At 51.4% G+C, this 23,082-nt stretch overlaps 1 protein-coding gene across 1 annotated transcript in view; it reads right to left on the bottom strand.

The window, feature by feature from the left end:
- gcat (glycine C-acetyltransferase) overlaps positions 1–22,700 on the bottom strand; it is a 29,964-nt gene extending 7,264 nt beyond the window's left edge. Inside the window, exons 1-7 of the mRNA XM_078206933.1 lie at positions 22,456–22,700; positions 19,143–19,273; positions 14,921–15,022; positions 10,924–11,070; positions 8,845–8,999; positions 6,586–6,668; positions 1,109–1,280 (exon numbers count right to left, since the gene is read on the bottom strand). Of these exons, the coding sequence (XP_078063059.1) occupies positions 1,109–1,280; positions 6,586–6,668; positions 8,845–8,999; positions 10,924–11,070; positions 14,921–15,022; positions 19,143–19,273; positions 22,456–22,663 (998 nt within the window). The 5' untranslated portion in view covers positions 22,664–22,700. The remainder of the gene's footprint in view (positions 1–1,108; positions 1,281–6,585; positions 6,669–8,844; positions 9,000–10,923; positions 11,071–14,920; positions 15,023–19,142; positions 19,274–22,455) is intronic.
- Positions 22,701–23,082: the final 382 nt, after the last annotated feature.

Here is a 23,082-nt window from a genome sequence, read left to right as displayed (position 1 = left end):
CTCAGTGTACCCGAACAGGCGCCGGAGTGTGGCGACTAGTGGGATTTTCACAGTAACTTCATTGCAGTGTTAATGTAAGCCTTACTTGTGACACTAATAAATAAACTCCATATTCTAACCACTTTGGCATTTACGCTGCACTTCTCACCATTAAGGCGACCAAAGGCAAGTCGCCATGAGCCAATGGGGAGACGCGTACAGTGAGGCAGAGGGGGAACAGAGGAGATTGGACAATGGGGATTTTTCACTGGTGGAGACAGAAGTTCAAAGTTCAGAGGTCAGGGGGAATGGTGCAAAGGGCAGAGTCAGAGGGGTACAGTGATTGAGGGAGGGACAGTGAACACACTGCGAGAGGATACGGAGACAAGTGAGATAAGGCAATGGAAGGATTTATAGACAAGATGCAACTTGGATTTATTGCAATTGGAGGAGGGGGTAATGTTAGTTGTTAATCAGTGCAGGCTGAGATGAATGTCACTCAGCGCCTGTGCGGCGGGGACTTGGGGCTATTTGAAGGTCAGATGGTGGGAGGTCAGCAAGGAGAATTTTAGAATAGTGACCCCCAGATGGGGCAAGAAGATGAAATGAGGGGTTCAGCAGTGATGGCCTGGGCTGTCTGAGCCGAGGCGATGGTGAGGGGGGTGGAACTTAGCAGTGTGTGAACGTACAATGAGGAGCTGCGTCTCTAACAGGTCCCGAATCTCAGTCCCCACACCTGGAGCCAGAAGCTTACCAACATACTGAGTGGGCACAGAGGGACTGACCGTCCAGACTGACCATCCAGACTGACCGTCCAGACTGACCGTCCAGACTGACCGTCCAGACTGATACAACTGAACGAGAGAGAATCAAACCAGGAAAAGACATGAAAAATCAACTATTTAATAATTGCAGCCGGATGCGACTCAAATATTCCACGGTTCTTCACCTTGAGACACATGCTGGGAATGTGGGCCACTCCTAGTTCTTGCTTCTTATGTTTTGTTTAAAAGTGAAAAATACAGCCAAATGTACCGGCAAAGACAGCGATTAAACATGTTTCAGTGTCCCCTCAGAGCAGAGGGTGGAGGTGAGGCCGACACACAAGGCTCACTCCTGCATCACTTACCTTTTAGTTTTTGAGGCCATGGTTTGGGCGATCGTGTTGCTGTCCATCAGGAGGTCGAGGGCTTTGGCCGCACAGCTGACCACAGGCGGGGGCAGGGTATTGGAGAAGAGGTAGGGCCTGGATCGCTGTCGCAGGAGGGTAACCAGCGCTTTAGGCCCGGTGGTGTATCCACCTTCGAGAGAAGACACGTTAAAAGCTTCAGTTCTTTGTTAAATCAGAGAATGATGTAGCATAAGAGATGGCCATTCAGCCCATTGATCCTGTGCTTGCTCTTTGAAAGAGCTGCCCAGAGAGTCCCCCTCCTCAGCTCTTTCTCTCGGTCTGCAGATGTTGCCCAAAGGAAAGGGTGATCCCATTTCCTTTTGAAAGTTCCTCCACTCCCCGCGCCACTGCATGCCAAGGCAAACAACTCACTCAATGAAAGAAATATCCCCTCCTTGGCCCTCTGGGACATCGGCCAATTGCCTTAAATCTCTGCTATTTGGTGACGTCCATGTGGCAGCAAGTTCCACATTCTATCCAGTTTTTAAAGAACTGTGGATAGGGTCGTAAAGAGTGCCTTTGGTACATTGGCCTTTATAAATCGGAGTATCGAGTATAAAAGTTGGAGTGTTATCGTAAGGTTATACAAGGCATTGGTGAGGCCGGATTTGGAGTATTGTGTACAGTTTTGGTCACCTAGTTACAGGAAGGATGTAAATAAGGTTGAAAGAGTGCAGAGAAGGTTCACAAGGATGTTGCCGGGACTTGAGAAGCTGAGTTACAGAGAGAGATTGAATAGGTTGGGACTTTATTTCCTGGAGCGTAGAAGATTGAAGGGAGATTTGATAGAGGTGTATAAGATTTTGATGGGTATAGATAGAGTGAATGCAAGCAGGCTTTTTCCGCTGAGGCTAGGGGAGAAAAAAACCAGAGGGCATGGGTTAAGGGTGAAAGGAGAAAAGTTTAAAGGGAATATTAGGGGGGGCTTCTTCACGCAGAGAGTGGTGGGAGTGTGGAATGAGCTGCCGGATAAAGTGGTAAATGCGGGGTCACTTTTAACATTTAAGAAAAACTTGGACGGGTTCATGGATGAGAGGGGTGTGGAGGGATATGGTCCAAGTGCAGGTCAGTGGGACTAGGCAAAAAATGGTTCGGCACAGACAAGAAGGGCCAAAAGGCCTGTTTCTGAGCTGTAATTTTCTATGGTTCTAACTGGCTCAGCCGTTTCTCTAACGCAATCCTTTAGAAATAACAAAAGAATGCTGGATAAACTCAGCAACTCCCACAGCGTCTGTGGAGAGAGAGAAACAGAGTTAACGTTTCAAATCCGTACAACTCTTCCTCAGAGCCTTTCGCTGTTCCGAAGAGGAGCCCTACTGGACTCGAAACGTTACAGGAGTTGGGACGTCTTGTTGAAGTTGTACAGGACATTGGTAAGGCCACACCTGGAGTACAGTTCTGGTCACCCTATTATAGAAAGGATATTATTAAACTAGAACGAGTGCAGAAGAGATTTACTAGGATGCTACCGGGACTTGATGGTTTGAGTTATAAAGAGAGGCTGGATAGACTGGGACTTTTCCCCCTGGAGCGTAGGAGGCTGAGGGGTGACCTTATAGAGGTCTATAAAATAATGAGGGGCACAGATCAGCTAGATAGTCAATATCTTTTCCCAAAGGTAGGGGAGTCTAAAACTAGAGGGCATAGGTTTAAGGTGAGAGGGGAGAGATACAAAAGGGTCCACTTGGGCAATTTTTTCACACAGAGGGTTGAGAGTGTCTGGAACGAGTTGCTAGAGGTAGTAGAGGCGGGTACAATTTTGTCTTTAAAAAGCATTTAGACAGTTACATGGGTATGATGGGTATAGAGGGATATGGGCCAAATGCGGGCAACTGGGACTAGCTTAGTGGTAAAAACTGGGCGGCATGGACAAGTTGGGCTGAAGGGCCTGTTTCCCATGCTGTAAACCTCTATGACTCTATAACTCCCTGTTGCTCTCTTCACAGATGCTGCCAGATCTGAGTTTTATCCAGCGTTTCCCGTTACTGCGTCAGATTTCCAGCATCTGCAGTGTCCAATATTTTACTTTTATTTTACTATTTTTATGGAATGGATGTTGCGACGGGCACGGAGGGTAATGGCATCGCTCTTCCCCACATCTAAATGGAGGAGACCTCTGCTCATCAGAGACAGGGTAACAGACAATCTCAATTCGGAGACAGTGGAGGAGTCAGGGTTGGGGGGGTGGCTACGGGAGCACTGGTGGGGCAGCGTACATGTTTGCGGATATGTTGCCAAGGGACAGCATGCAGATGAGATATAGGAGGGGGTCCAAAAACAGGCTCTTGGGGGCCGGGGGGGGGGGGGGGTGGGGAGGCAGGGAGGGGGAGTGAACCAGAGATAACTGCGCAGGAGCAGGAAGAAAAGCCATTGCAAGTGATTCCCTGGAGACAAGGAGATGGTTGGATTGATAAGGATGGAACTCAGTGAACGCAGTCCCCCCCCCGGCTGGAAGACGTTGGGTAAAGACGCTGCCAAGCTGAAGGCTGCAGATCAGGTCAAGAAGGACAAGAAAAAAGTCCCAAAGCAACCCATGAGACCCTTGTACTTGCTGGAGAGGAGGGTTAAAGACGATGATCTGAAGTTCAGAAAAGATTGACAAGGGTAGTGAGGTCACGTGAGATGGCAAGGTGCGGGGGAGGGGGGGGGTGCTGTGACTAATTTGGTGAGCTTGCGTGGAGAGATTTGTGAAGTGAACATGCAGGGTAGAGATGGAGGTCGAATTCACCTAGGATGAGAAGTTGGTGTGAAAGCAGAGACGGACAGCATGGTGGCACAGTGGTTAGTACTGGTGCAAAAGGTTAAATCTCACAGGATAAAAGGTGAGCTAGTTCGATGGGTGGAGAACTGGCTTAGCCATAGAAGATCAGAGGGTAGCAGTGGAGGGGTCCTTTTCCGGTTGGAGGTCTGTGACTAGTGGTGTTCCGCAGGGCTCTGTACTGGGACCTCTGCTGTTTGTGATTTATATAAATGATTTGGAGGAAGATGTAGCTGGTGTGATCAGTAAGTTTGCGGACGACACGAAGATTGTTGGAGTTGCGGATAGTGATGAACATTGTCAGAGAAAACAGCAGGATATAGATAGGCTGGAACATTGGGCGGAGAAATGGCAGATGGAATTTAATCCAGATAAATGCGAAGTGATGCATTTCGGTAGATCTAATGTAAGGGGGAGCTATACAATAAATGGCAGAACCATCAGAAGTATAGACACACAGAGGGGCCTGGGTGTACAAGTCCACAGATCCTTAAAGGTGGCAGCACAGGTGGAGAGGGTGGTGAAGGAGGCATATGGCATGCTTGCCTTTATTGGACGGGGCATAGAATATAAAAGTTGGCATATGATGTTGCAGCTGTATAGAACGTTGGTTAGGCCACATTTGGAGTACTGCGTCCAGTTCTGGTCGCCACACTACCAGAAGGACGTGGAGGCTTTGGAGAGAGTACAGAGAAGGTTTACCAGGATGTTGCCTGGTATGGAGGGTCTTAGCTATGAGGAGAGATTAGGTAAACTGGGGTTGTTCTCCCTGGAAAGACGGAGGATGAGGTGTATAAAATTATGAAGGGCATAGATAGAGTGAACAGTGGGAAGCTTTTTCCCAGGTCGGAGGTGACGAACACAAGGGCTCACGGGTTCAAGGTGAGGGGGGCAAGGTTCAACACAGATGTCAGGGGGATGTATTTTACACAGAGGGTGGTGGGAGCCTGGAATGCACTGCCAAGCAAGGTGATTGAGGCGGACACGCTGGGATCGTTTAAGACTTATCTAGATAGCCACATGAACAGACTGGGAATAGAGGGATACAAAAGAATGGTCTAGTGGGCACATGAGCGGCGCAGGCTTGGAGGGCCGAAGGGCCTGTTCCTGTGCTGTATTGTTCTTTGCTGCCTCACAACGCTAAGGACCCGGGTTCAACTCCCGGCTTGGGTCACTGTCTGTGCGGAGTCTGCACGTCCTCCCCGTGTCTGCGTGGATATCCTCCGGGTGCTCCGGTTTCCTCCCACAGTCCAAAGATGTACAGGTTAGGTGCATTGGCCATGCTAAATTGCCCCTTGGTGTCCCAGATTGCGCAGGTTAGCAGGATAAATATGTGGGGTTATGGGGGATAAGGCCTGGGTGGGATTGTGGTCGGTGCAGACTTGATGGGCTGAATGGCCTCCTTCTGCACTGTAGGGATTCTTTCTTTCTAGGAAAGAAGTGAAGTTTAAAGTTTATTTATTAGTGTCACAGTGTCGACGTCCTTATAGAGGTCTATAACATCTTGAGGGGCATAGATAAGGTGAATTGCCAAGGTCTTTTCCCCCCGGGGAGGCGGGGTCTAAAACTAGAAGGCGTAGATTTAAGGTGAGAGGGGGAAAGGGACCCGAGGGGCACCTTTTTCACACAGAGGGTGGTGCATGTGTGGAATATGAGCCGGAGGTGGTAGAGGCGGATATAATTACAACATTTAAAAGACATTTGGACAGGTACATGGATGAGAAAGGTTTAGAGGGATACGGGCCAAACACAGGTAAGTGGGACTAGTTCAGTTTAGGAAACCTGATCAGCATGGACAAGTTGGGCCGAAGGGCCTGTTTCCCTGCTGTATATCTCTATGGCTCTATGACCTATCTAAAAAGCGGCACCCCGGATTGGACACACTACCCCAGCTGATTCTTAACCAATGATTTATAAAGGTTTAATTTAACTTCCTTGCTCATGGTGTACACGAGCAGTCTTTATCTGTAAAACCAGTCACTTTTATTTGGAAAGATAAGCCGCCTTGTCCTGCCGCTTCTACCAATGTGTGTGTGTGAACTCGCTCGGGTCTTCTTATTCATGAACCTCCCTTTTAAACTTTTAAAGTTAACTTTATTTATTAGTCACCAGTAGGCTTACATTAACACAGCAATGAAGTTACTGTGAAAATTCCCCAGTTGCCACACTCCGGCGCCTGTTCGGATACACTGAGGGAGAATTTAACACGGCGAAGCGGAAGGGAGGAAGAGTAAGGGAAGGCAGCGTTAATTTATTCATCATGGGATTTGCGAGTCATTGGTTGCCCTTGAACTGACTTGGCCGATTCAGGGGGCATTTGTGGGATCTGGAGTCACATGTGGGCCAGGCCAGGCAGAATTGGCAGATTTCCTTCCCGAGAGGGGGTTAATGAACCAGATGGGTTTATCACCATCGACAATGGTCAGAACTAGACTTTTAATTCAAGATTCTTTTAGAATTCAAATTTCACTACCTGCCACGGGATTCGAAGTCAGGACCCCAGGACATTGTTTATGAATCTGGTGACAATACCACTTTGCCATCGCCTCCCCAAGCTGGCCCAGGTCACAGACAGGAGCTGACTGCCCGGAAGCCAGCTCAGTTTTAACATGAAGCTCTCTTGCCTTTCAGTGCTGTCCCTCTAGAAATGAAATCCTAGGGCTTTGTCCGCACTCACCTGCTGCTCCACCCAGCGCCTTTCCGAGAGTAGAATTTATAATGTGCACCCGCTCCATCACTCCCAGCAACTCATCTGTGCCCCTGTCCCAGAGGGAGAGAGAAAACAACAAAACTATATCATCATTTTCTTTCTCATAGAATCCCTACAGTGCAGAAGGAGGCCATTCGGCCCATTGAGTCTGTTCCGACAGCAATCCCACCCAGATCCTAGTCCCCTAACCCTTGATATTTACCTTCCTAATCCCCCGATACTAGGGTTACTTTAGCATGGCCTATCCACCGCACGTCTTTGATCTATCTGGAACTCCCATTGTTTTTGTAAATTGGGCTGAGCAGGGGGCGAAAGGAAATAATTGTCAGAATTCACAGGATCGGTGCTCAGGGTCAACACCGATCGCAGACAACCAGACGAGCTTCCCATTGGCCAGTCAGGTTTGACCCAACGTTAAGCTCCCCCTGCTCTGCCCCAACAATAATCCAGAGCCCCTCACTGCTCTGGTGACACCCCCAAACTTGCCCGCTACTGTGCCCCCAGAACAATGTGCCAGCCACAATCAACACTTGGCACCACCTGCTGACATCAATAGTGCAATGGAGGGGTGGGTGGGGCAAAGAACTCTTCCAATTGTTTATTTATTTATTAGTCACAAGACTTACATTAACACTGCAATGAAGTTACTGTGAAAATCCCCTAGTCGCCACACTCCGGCACCTGTTCAGGTCAATCCACCTAACCCGCACGTCTTCTGGACTGTGAGAGGAAACCGGAGCACCCGCAGGAAACCCACGCAGACATAGCGAGAACGTGCAGACTGCGCACAGACAGTGACCCAAGCTGGGAATCGAACCCAAATCCCTGGCGCTGTGAGGCAGCAGTGCTAACCATTGTGCCGATTGAGAGTGTATGCCCCCAAAATCTAGGAGGCTGGGATTTGTGGTGGCACGGTGGCACAGTGGGTTAGCACTGCTGCCTCACGGCGCCAGGGACCTGGGTTCGATTCCCGGCTTGGGTCACTGCCTGTGTGGAGTTTGCACATTCTCCCCGTGTCTGCGTGGGTTTCCTCCGGGTGCTCCGGTTTCCTCGCACAGATGTGGAGATGCCGGCGTTGGACTGGTGTAAACACAGTAAGAAGTCTCACAACACCAGGTTAAAGTCGAACAGGTTTATTTAGTAGCAAAAGCCACTAGCTTTCGGAGCGCTGCTCCTTCGTCATCACCTGATGAAGGAGCAGCGCTCCGAAAGCTAGTGGCTTTTGCTACCAAATAAACCTTTTGGACTTTAACCTGGTGTTGTGAGACTTCTTACTGTGTTCCTCGCACAGTCCAAAGATGTGTGGGTTAAGTTGATTGGCCATGCTAAACTGCCTCTTAGTGTCAGGGAGACTAGTTCGGGTAATGCATGGGGTTATGGGGATAGGGCCAGAGTGGGATTGTGGTCGGTGCAGACTCGATGGGCCGAATGCATTGTAGGATTCTATGATTGAAAAGAACCTTACTGTGTGGGTATGCAACCTTTACCTCCCGACTTCCGCTACAATCCCAACAGGAGGGGCGCGTAGCCCAGTCCATCACGCAAACCAGCCTCTCATCCATCAACTCCATCTACACTTCCCGCTGCCTCGGGAAAGCAGCCAGCATAATCAAGGACTCCGGACATTCTCTCTTCCACCTTCTTCCATCAGGAAAAAGTCTGAGATCACGTACCAACCGACTCAAGAACAGCTTCTTCCCTGCTGCCATCAGACTTTTGAATGGACCTACCTTAATAGAATCCCTACAGTGCAGGGGGCCATTTGGCCCATCATGTCTGCACTGACAACAATCCCACCTCGCCCTATTCCTGTAGCCCTACATAGTTACCCCGCTAATCCCCGTAGCCTATGCATCCCGGGACACTAAGGGGCAATTTAGCACCTAACCCGCACACCTTTGGAGTGTGGGAGGGAACCGGAGCACCCGGAGGAAAGCCACGTAGACACGGGGAGGACGTGCAGACTCTGCACAGACAGTGACCCCAAGCCAGGAATTGAACCCGGGTCCCTGGTGCTGTGAGGCAGCAGTGTTAACCACACCCCTTATATAAAGCTGATCTTTCTCTACACCCTAGCTATGACTGTAACACTACATTCTCCTTTCCTTCTCTATGAACGGTATGCTTTGTCTGCATCGCGCGCAAGAAACAATACTTTTCACTGTGTATTAATACACATGACAATAATAAATCAAATCAAACCCGTCTCTCAGTCTGGCTCCCTACCGTCCATTGGGTCCGATAAACCCGGTGGCGTGACATTCGTCGATGAAAACCAGAGCGTCGTATTTCTCCGCCAGGTCACAAATCCCTCTCAGCGGCGCCACGTCACCGTCCATGGAGAAAACACCGTCTGTAACAATCAGACGCAACCGGTGTTTCTGGAAGAGAATCCCACAGAGTTTACAACACTTCCTGCCTGACTACTCGACAGTACTCTACCCTTTAGTAAAGTTTATTTATTAGTCACATGTAAAGCTTACATTAACATTGCAATCAAGTTACTGTGAAATTCCCCTAGTCGCCACACTCCGGCGCCTGTTCGGGTCCATGCACCCTAACCAGCACGTCTTTCGGAGGAAACCTAATCGGTAGGGGAATTAAGGGTTATGGTGAGAGGGCGGGTAAGTGGAACTGATTCACTTCAGATCAGCCATGATCTTATTGAGTGGCGGGGCAGGCTCAAGGGGCTAGATGGCCTACTCCTGCTCCTATTTCTTATGTTCTTAAACCGGAGCACCCGGAGGAAACCCACGCAGACATGGGGAGAACGTGCAGACTCCACACAGACAGTGAGCTGAGCCGGGAATCGAACCCGAGTCCCTGGCGCTGTGAGGCAGCAGTGCTAACTACTGTGCTGCCCCAGTGCAGACTCGACGGGCCGAATGGCTTCTTTAAAGAACAAAGAAAATTGCAGCACAGGAACAGGCCCTTCGGCCCTCCAAGCCTGCACCGACCATGCTGCCCGACTGAACTAAAACCCCCTACCCTTCCGGGGACCGTATCCCTCCATTCCCATCCTATTCATGCATTTGTCATCTTAAGAGTCACAATCGTATCTGCTTCCACTACCTCCTCCAAAGAGGCCTGAACTATTCATCCCCACTCCCCCATTTATTCTAGTAAATGTCCAAAGCCTCGACATCCTTACAGAGGTTTACAAAATAACGAGGGGCATGGACAAGGTGAATAGCCAAGGTCTTTTCCGCCAGGGTAGGGGGAGTCCAAAACTAGAGGGCGTAGGTTTAAGGTGAGTGGGGAAAGGGACCCGAGGGGCCTTTTCCACACAGAGGGTGGTGCGTGTATGGAATGAGCTGCCAGAGGAGGTGGTAGAGGCGGCTATAATTACAACATTGAAAAGACATTTAGACTGATACATGGATGGGAAAGGTTTAGAGGGATATGGGCCAAACGCAGGCAAATGGGGCTAGTTCAGTTTACAAAACTTGGTCGGTGTGGACAAGTTGGGTCGAAGAGCCTGTTTCCCAGCTGTATATCTCTGACTCTCTGAAAAGCGGCGCCCCGGATTGGACACACTACCCCAGCTGATTCCTAACCAACAATTTATAAAGGTTTGATTTAACTTCCTTGCTCTTGGTGTACACGAGCAGTCTTTATCTGTAAAGCAGCCTTGCCCTGCCACATTTACTGACATGTGTGCGTGTGTGAACTCGCTCGGGTCTCTTATTCATGAAGCTCCCTTTAAATTTTTAAAGTTAAAGTCTATCTATTAGTGTTACAGTAGGCTTACATTAACACTGCAATGAAGTTACTATGAAAATCCCATAGTCGCCACTCTCCAGCGTCTGTTCAGGCCAATGCACCCTAACCAGCATGTCTTTTGGATTATGGGAGGAAACCGGAGCACCCGGACAGACACGGGGAGAACGTGCAAACTCCACACAGGCAGTGACCCAAGCCGGGAATCGAACCCGGGTCCCTGGCGCTGTGAAGCAGCAGTGCTAACCACTGTGCCACCCATAACTACACTACTTGGTCCACAACGTTTGCTATTCTGCTCTGAGAAGGTTTTATAAAAATCTTCTTGATGCCCCACACCCCCTCCCCCCCAGCCTTGCAATGAAAAGCCAGTGAAGGTTCAGAGTCCATACGCAGGACTCCCAACACGTCAGGAAAGCGGTGATTACAGGATGGGAAAATAAGGAAAAGGACTTCACCAGGGTGAGGATACGGGCACTCTTAACGGAGCCAATCACCAGCTGGCGCTTGCTAGGTGAGCATTTTTGTTACAATAATAACTGTGAGCTGCGGCACAGACAGCTAAAGCGGCGCCGTTAAACATACCTGCGATTCCTTCAGCTTGGCCTCCAGGTCACCGAGGTCCAGATGTTTGTAGCGGTATTTGTTGGCCTTGCACAGCCGAACTCCATCGATGATCGATGCGTGGTTGAGTTCGTCCGAGAGAATGGCATCTTCAGCAGTTAACAGCACCTGGAAGAGACAATGGACGGGCGGCTAGACCGGATGGGAGGTAGGCTAGACTGAGCCACGGGTCGACAGGAACCGTGGACTTGGATCGTTTTGTAAGGGCAGACTGCGCTCTCAGCACTGACGCTGTGTTTCGGCACGGCCCTGACACTTTACGCCACGACGTGCTGGGTCTGCGCAGCTGGTTCCCATCGGGTAGCAGTGCCCAGAGGAAGCCCAGTGTCACTGGGAGGAGATGCCGAGGGCACTGCCCTTGCTCATCAAGCGATGGCGTCGCCCTCCCGTCATTTAGAGTTAGCAGCTTATCAACATGGCTGCAGAAACTGTTCATCTCTCTGTTCAGACATCGAGGAGAGGGTCAATCTGGAGCCAGACCTTTCCTGAATCCAGGTACATTTCTGAGATTACAGAGTAACGCATGGATTCCTCCGGTCCGCCCAACACCCGGTACGAACTGGCTTTACACACTTGCAATAAATCTCAAATCTTTCCGCAGCTGCTGTTTATGCACGCACGAGCGTGATTTCCACAAGAACAGAAACCACTCGCTACCTTTCACACTGCACTGTAACCATTCTATATTCTCACAACCTGACAATCAGTGTGAGGCAACGAGATAGAACTTCACCAATTAAACCAGTTTCGGATCCAGTGAGTGCAAGAACGCTGATTTCGCAACAGCAACTGGAGCCCTGAATAATGGAGGTAATAGAACAAAGAACAAAGAACAGTACAGCACAGGAAACAGGCCCTTCGGCCCTCCAAGCCTGTGCCGCTCCTTGGTCCAACTAGACCAATCTTTTGTATCCCTCCATTCCCAGGCTGCTCATGTGACTATCCAGGTAAGTCTTAAACGATGTCAGCGTGCCTGCCTCCACCACCCTACTTGGCAGCACATTCCAGGCCCCCACCACCCTCTGTGTAAAAAACGTCCCTCTGATGTCTGAGTTATACTTCGCCCCTCTCAGCTTGAGCCCGTGATCCCTCGTGATCGTCACCTCCGACCTGGGAAAAAGCTTCCCACTGTTCACCCTATCTATACCCTTCATAATCTTGTATACCTCTATTAGATCTCCCCTCATTCTCCGTCTTTCCAAGGAGAACAACCCCAGTCTACCCAATCTCTCCTCATAGCTAAGACCCTCCATACCAGGCAACATCCTGGTAAACCTTCTCTGCACTCTCTCCAATGCCTCCACGTCCTTCTGGTAGTGCGGCGACCAGAACTGGACGCAGTACTCCAAATGTGGCCTAACCAGCGTTCTATACAGCTGCATCATCAGACTCCAGCTTTTATACTCTATACCCCGTCCTATAAAGGCAAGCATACCATATGCCTTCTTCACCACCTTCTCCACCTGTGTTGCCACCTTCAAGGATTTGTGGACTTGCACACCTAGGTCCCTCTGTGTTTCTATACTCCTGATGACTCTGCCATTTATTGTATAACTCCTCCCTACATTATTTCTTCCAAAACGCATCACTTCGCATTTATCCGGATTAAATTCCATCTGCCACCTCTCCGCCCAATTTTCCAGCCTATCTATATCCTGCTGTATTGCCCGACAATGCTCTTCGCTATCCGCAATTCCAGCCATCTTCGTGTCATCCGCAAACTTGCTGATTACACCAGTTACACCTTCTTCCAAATCATTTATATATATCACAAATAGCAGAGGTCCTAGTACAGAGCCCTGCGGAACACCACTGGTCACAGACCCCCAGCTGGAAAAAGACCCTTCGACCACTACCCTCTGTCTCCTATGGCCAAGCCAGTTCTCCACCCATCTAGCCACTTCTCCTTGTATCCCATGAGCCTTAACCTTCTTAACCAACCTGCCATGTGGGACTTTGTCAAATGCCTTACTGAAATCCATATAGACGACATCCACGGCCCTTCCTTCATCAACCGTTTTTGTCACTATCTTCCCAACGCTCTTGTACAACATCCTTTTTCTAATATTTAATCTAATTTAAAATTACTAAAATTGAATTTGCTTCCACCCTCCCTGCCAGGCAACACGTTCCAGCTTGGAAAAGCGGCCAGCATTGTCAAGGACCCCACGCATTCTCTCTTCCACCTTCTTCCATCGGGAAAAAGATACAAAAGTCTGAGGTCACGTACCAACCGACCCAAGAACAGCTTCTTCCCTGCTGCGGTCAAACTTTTGAATGGACCTACCTCGCATTAAGCTGACCTTCCTCTTCACCCTATCTGTAACTGTAACACTACATTTTGCCTTCTCTCCTAAGTACTCTATGAACGGTATGTTTTGTCTGTATAGCGCGCAAGAAACAATACTTTTCACTGTATCCCAGTGCGTGACAACAATAAATCAAATCAGAATAACTCCCTGCGTCAAATCATCCTATCTCGAAACCCCATCATTTTGAACTCTGGTGTTGAATGAGGTTATTAGAAGTTGTAGTGACGAGTGAAAACCCTCCTCGGAGGAACAATGTCTCGGAGAGGCAATGTGAGAGTGAGAGATGATGATGGAGGGATGCCTGGCAGTGTGCTGTATCATTTGGATGACAACCCAGACCCTTGACGAATCCCCCACTGTCAGAAGTGACAAGGAACACTGAGCAGATGCTGCGTCTCATTGCGGATTACTGTATCTCCTTAAAAACACTTCCCATTTTCCTCCAGCCATGAGATTTGATTTGTCACATGTATTAACATAGTGAAAAGTATTGTTTCTTGCGTGCTACACAGACAAAGCATACCGTTCATACAGAAGGAAAGAAGAGTACAGAATGTAGTGTTACAGTCATAGCTAGGGTGTAGAGAAAGATCAACTTAATATAAGGTAGGTCCATTCAAAAGTCTGATGGCTGCAGGGAAGAAGCTGTTCTTGAGTCGGTTGGTACGTGACCTCAGACTTCTGTCTCTTTTTACCGACGGAAGAAGGTGGAAGAGAGAATGTCCGGGGTGCGTGGGGTCCATAATTATGCTGGCTGCTTTGCTGAGGCAGCAGGAAGTGTAGACAGAGTCAATGGATGGGAGGCTGGTTTGACTGATGGACTGGGCTTCATTCAGGACCCTTTGTAGCTCCTTGCGGTCTTGGGCTGAGCAGGAGCCATACCAAGCTGTGATACAACCAGAAAGAATGCTTTCTATGGTGCATCTGTAAAAGTTAGTGAGAGTCGTAGCTGACACGCCAAATTTCCTTAGTCTTCTGAGAAAGTAGTGGTGTTGGTGGGCTTTCTTAACTATAGTGTCAGCATGGGGGGACCAGGATAGGTTGTTGGTGATCTGGACACGTAAAAGCTTGAAGCTCTCGACTCTTTCTACTTCGTCCCTGTTGATGTAGACAGGGGCATGTTCTCCACTACACTTCCTGAAGTCAGTGACAATCTCCTTCGTTTTGTTGGCAATGAGGGAGAGAGTTTTAACTGCAAGAGGCTGTCTAGTAATCACCTCGCTCCAGGGTGGGACAGAGGGAACCGGCATCACGTGGGAACAAGCCACGAGAGGCTAGGGGAGTTAACCACACCTCTTAGTCCAATCAGGAGGCCTCAATGGATTGGCGCACAGTCGCTGTGAAGGAGATAGCAAAGGAGTTCAGAGGGAAACATGGCCACTATATTCTGCAGGACATCCATCTGCTAATGTGCTCCGGACACCTGCAGGTCCACTAGATCTCCCTCTCTCTGGCTTAGAATTGTGACTGTGCGGGTTACAGCCTCAGGGTGCTAATGTTAATTAATAAAATCTGTCTCGCGCCTAGCTCTGGGATAGGACGTGAATACTGGAAGCAAAGGAAGATAGAACGCCTGCTGTGACGGGTATTTCATATCGTCAGACACAGGGGTAAAGGCCCAAGATATTCCGACCCATTCGACCCACCTCAAAAATCCCAGCGTTGGCATCAAAACAGCTGGCATAGAGGATGGCATCCTCTCTCTGGTGGAACTTGGCAATCTTCGCCTCCAGGTCCTTGTGCAGATTCTAGGGACACAAGCAGGGAGGGGTTAGATCCTCAATCTCACAGCAACACTGGACACATCACGTACACGCTACCCAGCCAATTCAGCTGCAAATAAAACCCACAAAATACTTTCCAAATCAGTCTGCAACGATCCTCGCCCACTCGCGGGCGGGGTCACCGCTGTGTCAGGGGTCAAAGTCAAGAACTTCCAGCTGGACGGCGAGTGCAGCGGACATGTGGGACTTGGAGAACTGGGGGGGGGGGGGGGGGGTAGCGGTCGGGACAGTGTGAACAGGGGGGGTTGTAGAGGGTGGGAGGGTGTGAACGGGGGGGTGTAGAGGTTGGGACAGTGTGAACGGGGGGGGGGGGTGTAGAGGTTGGGACGGTGTGAACGGGGGCGGGGGGGTGGGGGTGTAGCGGCTGGGGAGGATCGATGAAGCATAGTTGAAGTACGCGACCTTGCGATTTTGCAAAGCAGTTCAGAGAAGCCTCACTGAGCCAATTTCTTGCACACGTTTCTGGAGAAAACGGAAGGAATTCTCCTCCCGAGGTGTTTTTTTTGAAGTCTGCCAGGTTAATTTGGCGCTTTGAATATTCCAGGTTTACGAGAACAACAGCTGGACTTCAGGGGTTAAGTTATGAGGAGAGAATTGACAAATCAGGCCTTTGTTCTCCTGAATTCAGATGGTTGAAGGGGAGCTGATAGAAAATTACGAGGTATTTACAGGGAAGGACAGGGTGGATAAAGGATAAACTGTTTCCACTGGTTGAAGGCTCTAGAACCAGGGGCCACAATCTAAAAATTAAGGCCTAGCCATTCAGGAGAGAGGTTGGAAAACACTTCCACACGCAGAGAGTGATGGAGGTTTGGGATCTCCTCCTCAGACGGCGATGGATGCTGGTTCCACTGAGAGGTTTAAGTCTGAAATAGACACATTTCTATTGAGCAGGGGTATCGAGCGATATGGGCCTAGGGCAGGTACATGGAGCTAGGCCACAGATCAGCCACAATCTCATTGAATGGCAGAGTGGGCTCGAGGGGCTGAATGGCCTCCTCCTGCTCCTCCGTTCCTAAACCACGGCCCAACAGATGGATGTCCAACAGGGCACATTTGGAATGAAGAATAAAGTAACAAAGAATGGCAGTTGTTTTTTAAAATTCATTTCTGGGACATGGACGTCACTGGCTAGGCCAGCATTTATTGCCCATCCCTAGTTACCCTTGTTCAGAGGGCAGTTGAGAGTCAACCACATTGCTGTGGCTCTGGAGTCACATGTAGGCCAGACCGGGTAAGGACGGCAGATTTCCTTCCCTAAAGGGCATTAGTGAACCAGATGGGTTTTTCTGTGTTCCACACGGCCTGGAGCGAGTTAGCCTTTCAATCGGAAGCATCCCATCAGAACAACCTTCTTTTTTGAAAGCCTGCAAACTTGTGATAAATAATAGTCCCAAGGAGAGTTGCACCATCAGGAAGAACTTCCAAATCTTTTGTGACCAGAATTCAGTCAGATCAACAGCATCAAGACCCTTTCGAGTTTTATCCTTTTATGAGGGACGTTCCCGTACTCCGGCCTCTGCAGGGGACTGTGTTTTGTGTGTAATAGGGATCAGGTGGTAGAGTGGTCAGCACGGCTGCCTCACAGCGCCAGGGACCCAGGTTCGATTCCCGGCTTGGGTCACTGACTGTGTGGAGTTTGCACATTCTCCCCGTGTCTGTGTGGGTTTTCTCCGGGTGCTCCGGTTTCCTCCCACAGTCTGAAAGACGTGCGGGTTAGGATGCATTGGCCGTGCTAAATTCTCCCTCAGTGTACCCGAACAGGCGCCGGAGTGTGGCGACTAGGGGAGTTTCACAGTAACTTCACCGCAATGTGATTTATTAGTCACAAGCCTACTTATGACTAATAAATAAACTTTAACTTAATATTCCAATAGCTTTTTCTTTAAAAAAAGGAGGAAGGTCAGTACAGAACTCAACTATAACTTTTATGTTAACCAGTTTTATAAAAAGGAAGTTTGTTTAATCAAATTTTTTTTTGTGTTTACTGAATGCGGTCCAGCTCGACTCTTTTTAACATGGGAATAGGAGGAATCAATTGGTCAGTTTTGTGGGTGAGGGAGACATTTGAACATTTGTTATGACCTGTGGAACTAGAGATGTCCGCACACCCTCCCATCACAGTCTGTAACACCAGGATCAAGGGGTTGTCTTATGAGGAAAGGGTGAGCCTACACTCATTAACGATTAGAAGAATGAGAGGACATCTTATCGAAACATATAAGATTCTACGAATAAATAAGCTTTCCCGCACCCGCATATCTCTGGAGTGTGGGAGGAAACCGGAGCACCCGGAGGAAACCCACGCAGGCACGGGGAGAAGGTACAAACTCCGCACAAACAGCGACCCAAGCCGAGAATTGAACCCAGGTCCCTGGCGCTGGGAGGCAGCAGCGCCAAAACCACCGCGCCACCCATTCTAATGGGAGTTTGACAGGGTAAATGCTGGGAGGATGTTGGAGGATGTTTGAGGGTATTTGGAATTCTTTCCGCCCCAGACAGCAGTGGGGATTAGGTCATTGAATATATTTAAGTCTGTGTTGGACAGGTTTCCGATCGACAAGGGGGTCGAGGCTTATGGGGAGCAGGCAAGACCACAGTGGGATCAGCCGTGATCTGTCTGACTGGCGGGGGCAGGCTTGAAGCACCAATCCAGTTCCTCTAAGTTCACACTTAGGGCCCACATACTGGTGCCCGTCTCTCAGCTCAGTGTTGAGAGGGGAACGTGGTGGTGGTGAAGGGGGTTGGGTCAATTGTGAAATCGCATAAGGAGGATTTGGGCCAAAGAGACGTTCGTTTAGTCATTAAATTCTTTGAAGATGTAACTAGTAGAGTTGACAAGGGGGAGCCAGTCGATGTGGTATATTTGGACTTTCAGAAAGCGTTTGATTGATAAAGACCCGCACAAGAGATTATCGAGCAAGATTAAAGCGCATGGGATTGGGGGAAGTGTATTGAGATGGATAGAAAACAGGTTGGCAGAGAGGAAACAAAGAGTAGGAATTAATGGGTGCTTTTCAAATTGGCAGGCAGTAACTAGTGGGGTGCCACGGGATTGGTGCTGGGACCCCAGCTATTCACAATATATATTAATGATTTGGATGAGGGAACAAAATGTAATATCTCAAAGTTTGCAGATGATACCAAGTTGAGTGGGAGGGTGAACTGTGAAGAGGATGCAGAGATCCTTCAGAATGATCTGGACAGGTTGGGTGAGTGGGCAAATCAATGGCAGATGCAGTATAATTTGGATAAATGTGAGGTTATTCACTTTGGAAGCAAAAACAAGAAGGCAGATTACTACCTGAATGGCTATAAATTGGGAGAGGGGAGTGTGCAGCGGGACCTGGGTGTCCTTGTGCACCAGTCACTGAAGGTAAGCATGCAGGTGCAGCAGGCAGTAAAGAAGGCAAATGGTATGTTGGCCTTCATTGCGAGAGGTTTCGAGTACAGGAGCAGGGATGTGTTGTTGCAATTATACAGGGCCTTGGTGAGGCCACACCTAGAGTATTGTGTGCAGTTTTGGTCTCCTTTCCTGAGGAAGGATGTTCTTGCTCTCGAGGGAGTGCAGCGAAGGTTTACCAGGCTGATTCCGGGAATGGCGGGACTGATGTATGAGGACAGATTGACTAGGTTAGGAATTGTTTTCACTGGAGTTTAGACAAGTGAGGGGGGAATCTCATAGAGACTTATAAAATTCTAACAGGACTAGACAGGGTGGATGCAGGGAGGATGTTCCCGACGGTGGGGGGAGTCCAGAACCAGGGGTCACAGTCTGAGGATTCAGGGTAGACCATTTAGGACGGAGATGAGGAGACATTTCTTCACCCAAAGAGTGGTGAGCCTGTGGAATTCATTACCACGGGAAGTAGTTGATGCCAAAACATTGAATGTATTCAAGAGGCGGCTGGATATAGCACTTGGGGCGAATGGAATCAAAGGTTATGGGGAGAAAGCAGGATTAGGCTACTGAGTTGGATGATCAGCCATGATGGTGATGAATGGCGGAGCAGGCTCGAAGGGCCGAATGGCCTCCTCCTGCTCCTATCCTCTATGTTGGTCCGAGGTAGCCTTGCGAACTGACCTGGGTGCCGCAAATGAAACGGACGGAGCTAAGCCCTGCTCCATACTGATCCAACGCTTGGATTCCCGATTGGATCACTTCAGGGTGGCTCGACAGACCCAGGTAGTTGTTCGCACAGAAATTCAGAATGGCTACAGGACACAGAGAGAGAGAGAGAGAGAGAATGTTGACAGATCATTCCCAAGGCAACCGATGAGCCAACTCCCAGCAACAACACGACAGACACGGAGCTTGGCACTAATCCTATCCAGGCACTAGCTTTCAATGCACTGAAATCTGACCTTCAACACCACCTCGGGGAGCTTTGGGTAAATACGAAATTTCACTCAATCAAAAACAATTTCAATTGTGATAAAACTAAACTAGTCTCCAAACTGAGGGCAGAATCATAGAATCTCGACAGTGCAGAAAGAGGCCATTCCGTCCATCGAGTCTGTACCAACTCACCGAAAGAGCATCTTATCCAGGACCAGTCCCCTCTGCCCTACCCCTGTAACCCCACACATTTAGCACGGCTAATCCACCTAACCCGCACATCTTTGGACTATGGAAGGAAACCGGAGGAAACCCACGCAGACACGGGGAGAATGTGCAAACTCCACACAGACAGTGACAGTCAGTCCCGGACACAGCCCTGGCCGTCACGGCGTTAGAGTCTGGGACACGGCCCTGGCCGTCAAGGCGTTACAGTCCGGGACACGGCCTTGGCCGTCACGGCGTTACAGTCTGGGACACGGCCCTGGCCGTCAAGGCGTTACAGTCCGGGACACGGCCTTGGCCGTCACGGCGTTACAGTCCGGGACACGGCGTGACCGCCACGGCGCTACAGTCCGGGACACAGCCCTGGCCGTCACGGCGTTACAGTCCGGGACACGGCATGACCGTCACAGCATTACAGTCCGGGACACGGCCCTGGCCATCATGGCATTACAGTCCGGGACACGGCCCTGGCCATCATGGCATTACAGTCCGGGACACGGCCCTGGCCGTCACGGCGTTACAGTCCGGGACACAGCCCTGGCCGTCACGGCGTTACAGTCCGGGACACAGCCCTGGCCGTCACGGCATTACAGTCCGGGACACAGCCCTGGCCGTCACGGCGTTACAGTCTGGGACACGGCCCTGGCTGTCACGGCATTACAGTCTGGGACACGGCCCTGGCTGTCACGGCATTACAGTCCGGGACACGGCGCTACACTCTGGACACGGCGCGGCCCGTCACGTCGTTACAGTTCGGGACACGGCGCTGACCGTCACGGCATTACAGTCTGGAACACGGCGCTGACCGTCACGGCATTACAGTCTGTGACACGGCCCTGGCTGTCACGGCATTACAGTCCGGGACACGGCGCTGACCGTCACGGCATTACAGTCCGGGACACGGCGCTGACCATCACGGCATTACAGTCTGGGACACGGCCCTGGCTGTCACGGCATTACAGTCTGGGACACGGCGCTGACCGTCACGGCATTACAGTCTGGGACACGGCGCTACACTCTGGACACGGCGCGGACCGTCACGTCGTTACAGTTCGGGACACGGCGCTGACCGTCACGGCATTACAGTCTGGAACACGGCGCTGACCGTCACGGCATTACAGTCTGTGACACGGCCCTGGCTGTCACGGCATTACAGTCCGGGACACGGCGCTGACCGTCACGGCATTACAGTCCGGAACACGGCGCTGACCGTCACGGCATTACAGTCCGGAACACGGCGCTGACCGTCACGGCATTACAGTCTGGGACACGGCGCTGACCGTCACGGCATTACAGTCTGGGACACGGCCCTGGCTGTCACGGTGCTACACTCCGGGACACGGCCCTGGCTGTCAGTGTGTGTGCTGGTTACTGAATCCCTTGATTTACATTATGGACTGTGTAAATAGGATTGGTTCAGACAGGCTGGTCCCAGCTCTGGGTTGGAGTTTAACTTTTCAGATGAATTTGAGCAGCCGAGGGTGTATTTTCTGAGGCCGGGGGGGGGGATTTCTCTTACGAGGATTATGGTCTGGATACTGACTGATGCAACACTTGCAGATGGGGGCGGGTTTACTGCCAACTGAACAAGACTCCAAACTCACCCTGGGGCCGAGAGAGAGCTCAGCCCCGGAGCCCATTCCCTCCCTCACACGCCGGGTAGCACAGTGGTTAGCACTGCTGCCTCTCAGCACCAGGGACCCGGGTTCAATTCCCAGCTTGGGTGACTATCTGTCTGGAGTTTGCACGTTCTCCCCGTGTCTGCGTGGGTTTCCTCCGGGTGCTCCGGTTTCCTCCCACAGTCCGAAAGACATGCTGGTAAGGGTGCATTGGCCGTGCTAAATTCTCCCTCTGTGTACCCGAACAGGAGTGTGGCGACTGGGGGATTTTCACAGTAACTTCATTGCAGCGTTAATGTAAGCCTACTTGTGGCACTAATAGATAAAGTTTAAAAACTTGTTTACCTCCCCCAGCCTCACTGCCCCGTCCTCTACCCTCTCCTACCTCCGCCCTCCCCCTCTGTCCCCCTCCTCCCTCCCTCTCACCCCCCCCCCACCTCCCCCTCTGCCCTCACTCCCCCCTCACACTCGGTCCCCCTCACTCCCTCTCCCCCCCTCACTCCCTCTCACCCCCCCCACCTCCCCCTCTGCCCTCACTCCCCCCTCGGTCCTCCTCCCCCCCCACTCCCTCACACTCGGTCCCCCGGTCTCCCTCGCCTACCTCCCCCCTCCATCCCTCTCCTACCTCCCTCCCTCTCCTACCTCCCCCCTCCCTCCCTCTCCTACCTCCCCCCTCCCTCCCTCTCCTACCTCCCCCCTCCCTCCCTCTCCTACCTCCCCCTCCCTCCCTCCCCCCTCCCTCCCTCTCCTACCTCCCCCCTCCCTCCCTCCCTCCCTCTCCCCTCCCTCCCTCTCCTACCTCCCCACTCCCTCCCTCTCCTACCTCCCCACTCCCTCCCTCTCCTACCTCCCCCCTCCCTCCCTCTCCTACCTCCCCACTCCCTCCCTCTCCTACCTCCCCACTCCCTCCCTCTCCTACCTCCCCACTCCCTCCCTCTCCTACCTCCCCCCCTCCCTCCCCTACCTCCCCCCCTCCCTCACCTCCCCCCCTCTCCTACCACCCCCCTCCCTCACCTCCCCCCCTCTCCTACCACCCCCCTCCCTCACCTCCCCCCCTCTCCCCTACCTCTCCCCCTCCTCCCCTCTCCTACCTCCCCACCCCTCCTCACACTCGATCCCCCTCACCCCCCCAGCCTCTCCCCCCCTCCAGCCTCTCCCGCTGCCCTCACTCCCCCCTCACACTCGGTCCCCCTCCCCCGGTCTCCCTCTCCTACCTCCCCCGCTGCCCTCCACGCTGATGCGGGCTCCCTGTTTGGAGGTGATCACCCTCTCGCTTTTCCAGGTTCCGGCGCCGCGGATGGTTTCCAGCTCGGCCTCCAGCAGCGAGTTGAGGCGGGACAGGGCGCTGCCGGCCCGGGAGGGAGCCGGGCACAGGGAGCGGGAGAGCGGGGACCGGGCGGCGGAGAGAGCGCGGCGCAGCATGGCGACACAGCACTGACAGCGGCGGGGGGCGGTGACGTTAGCGAGGGGCGGGGCAGTGACGTCAGGTAGAGGGCGGGACAGTGACGTCAGAGGGAAGGGGCGGGGACAGACGTCGAGGGGAGGGACGGGCAGTGACGTCAGGTAGAGGACGGGACAGTGACGTCAGATAGAGGGGCGGGGCGACGTCGAGTGTCGAGCTGGTGACGTCTAAAAGAGGGGGCGGGGACAGTGACGTCAATGATGGAGGTGGGCAGTGACGTCAGAGAGTTTTGGCACGGTGACGTCAGTGGGAGGGGCGTTCCTTTTCTGACGTCTCATTGTTCATTGGCCAACACCCTGACACCATTCCACCAATCAAGCTCAGGATTGCCCTCTTAAAGGGACAGTCCCCTTCGCCAGCTCCAATGGAAACCCTCCAC

Source organism: Mustelus asterias, unplaced genomic scaffold (genome assembly GCF_964213995.1).
Source record: "Mustelus asterias unplaced genomic scaffold, sMusAst1.hap1.1 HAP1_SCAFFOLD_1888, whole genome shotgun sequence".
In the NCBI taxonomy this organism is placed as follows: Eukaryota; Metazoa; Chordata; class Chondrichthyes; order Carcharhiniformes; family Triakidae; genus Mustelus; species Mustelus asterias.
The sequence above is the reverse complement of the archived record's forward strand: the minus strand, read 5'-3'. Positions and strand labels throughout refer to the sequence as shown.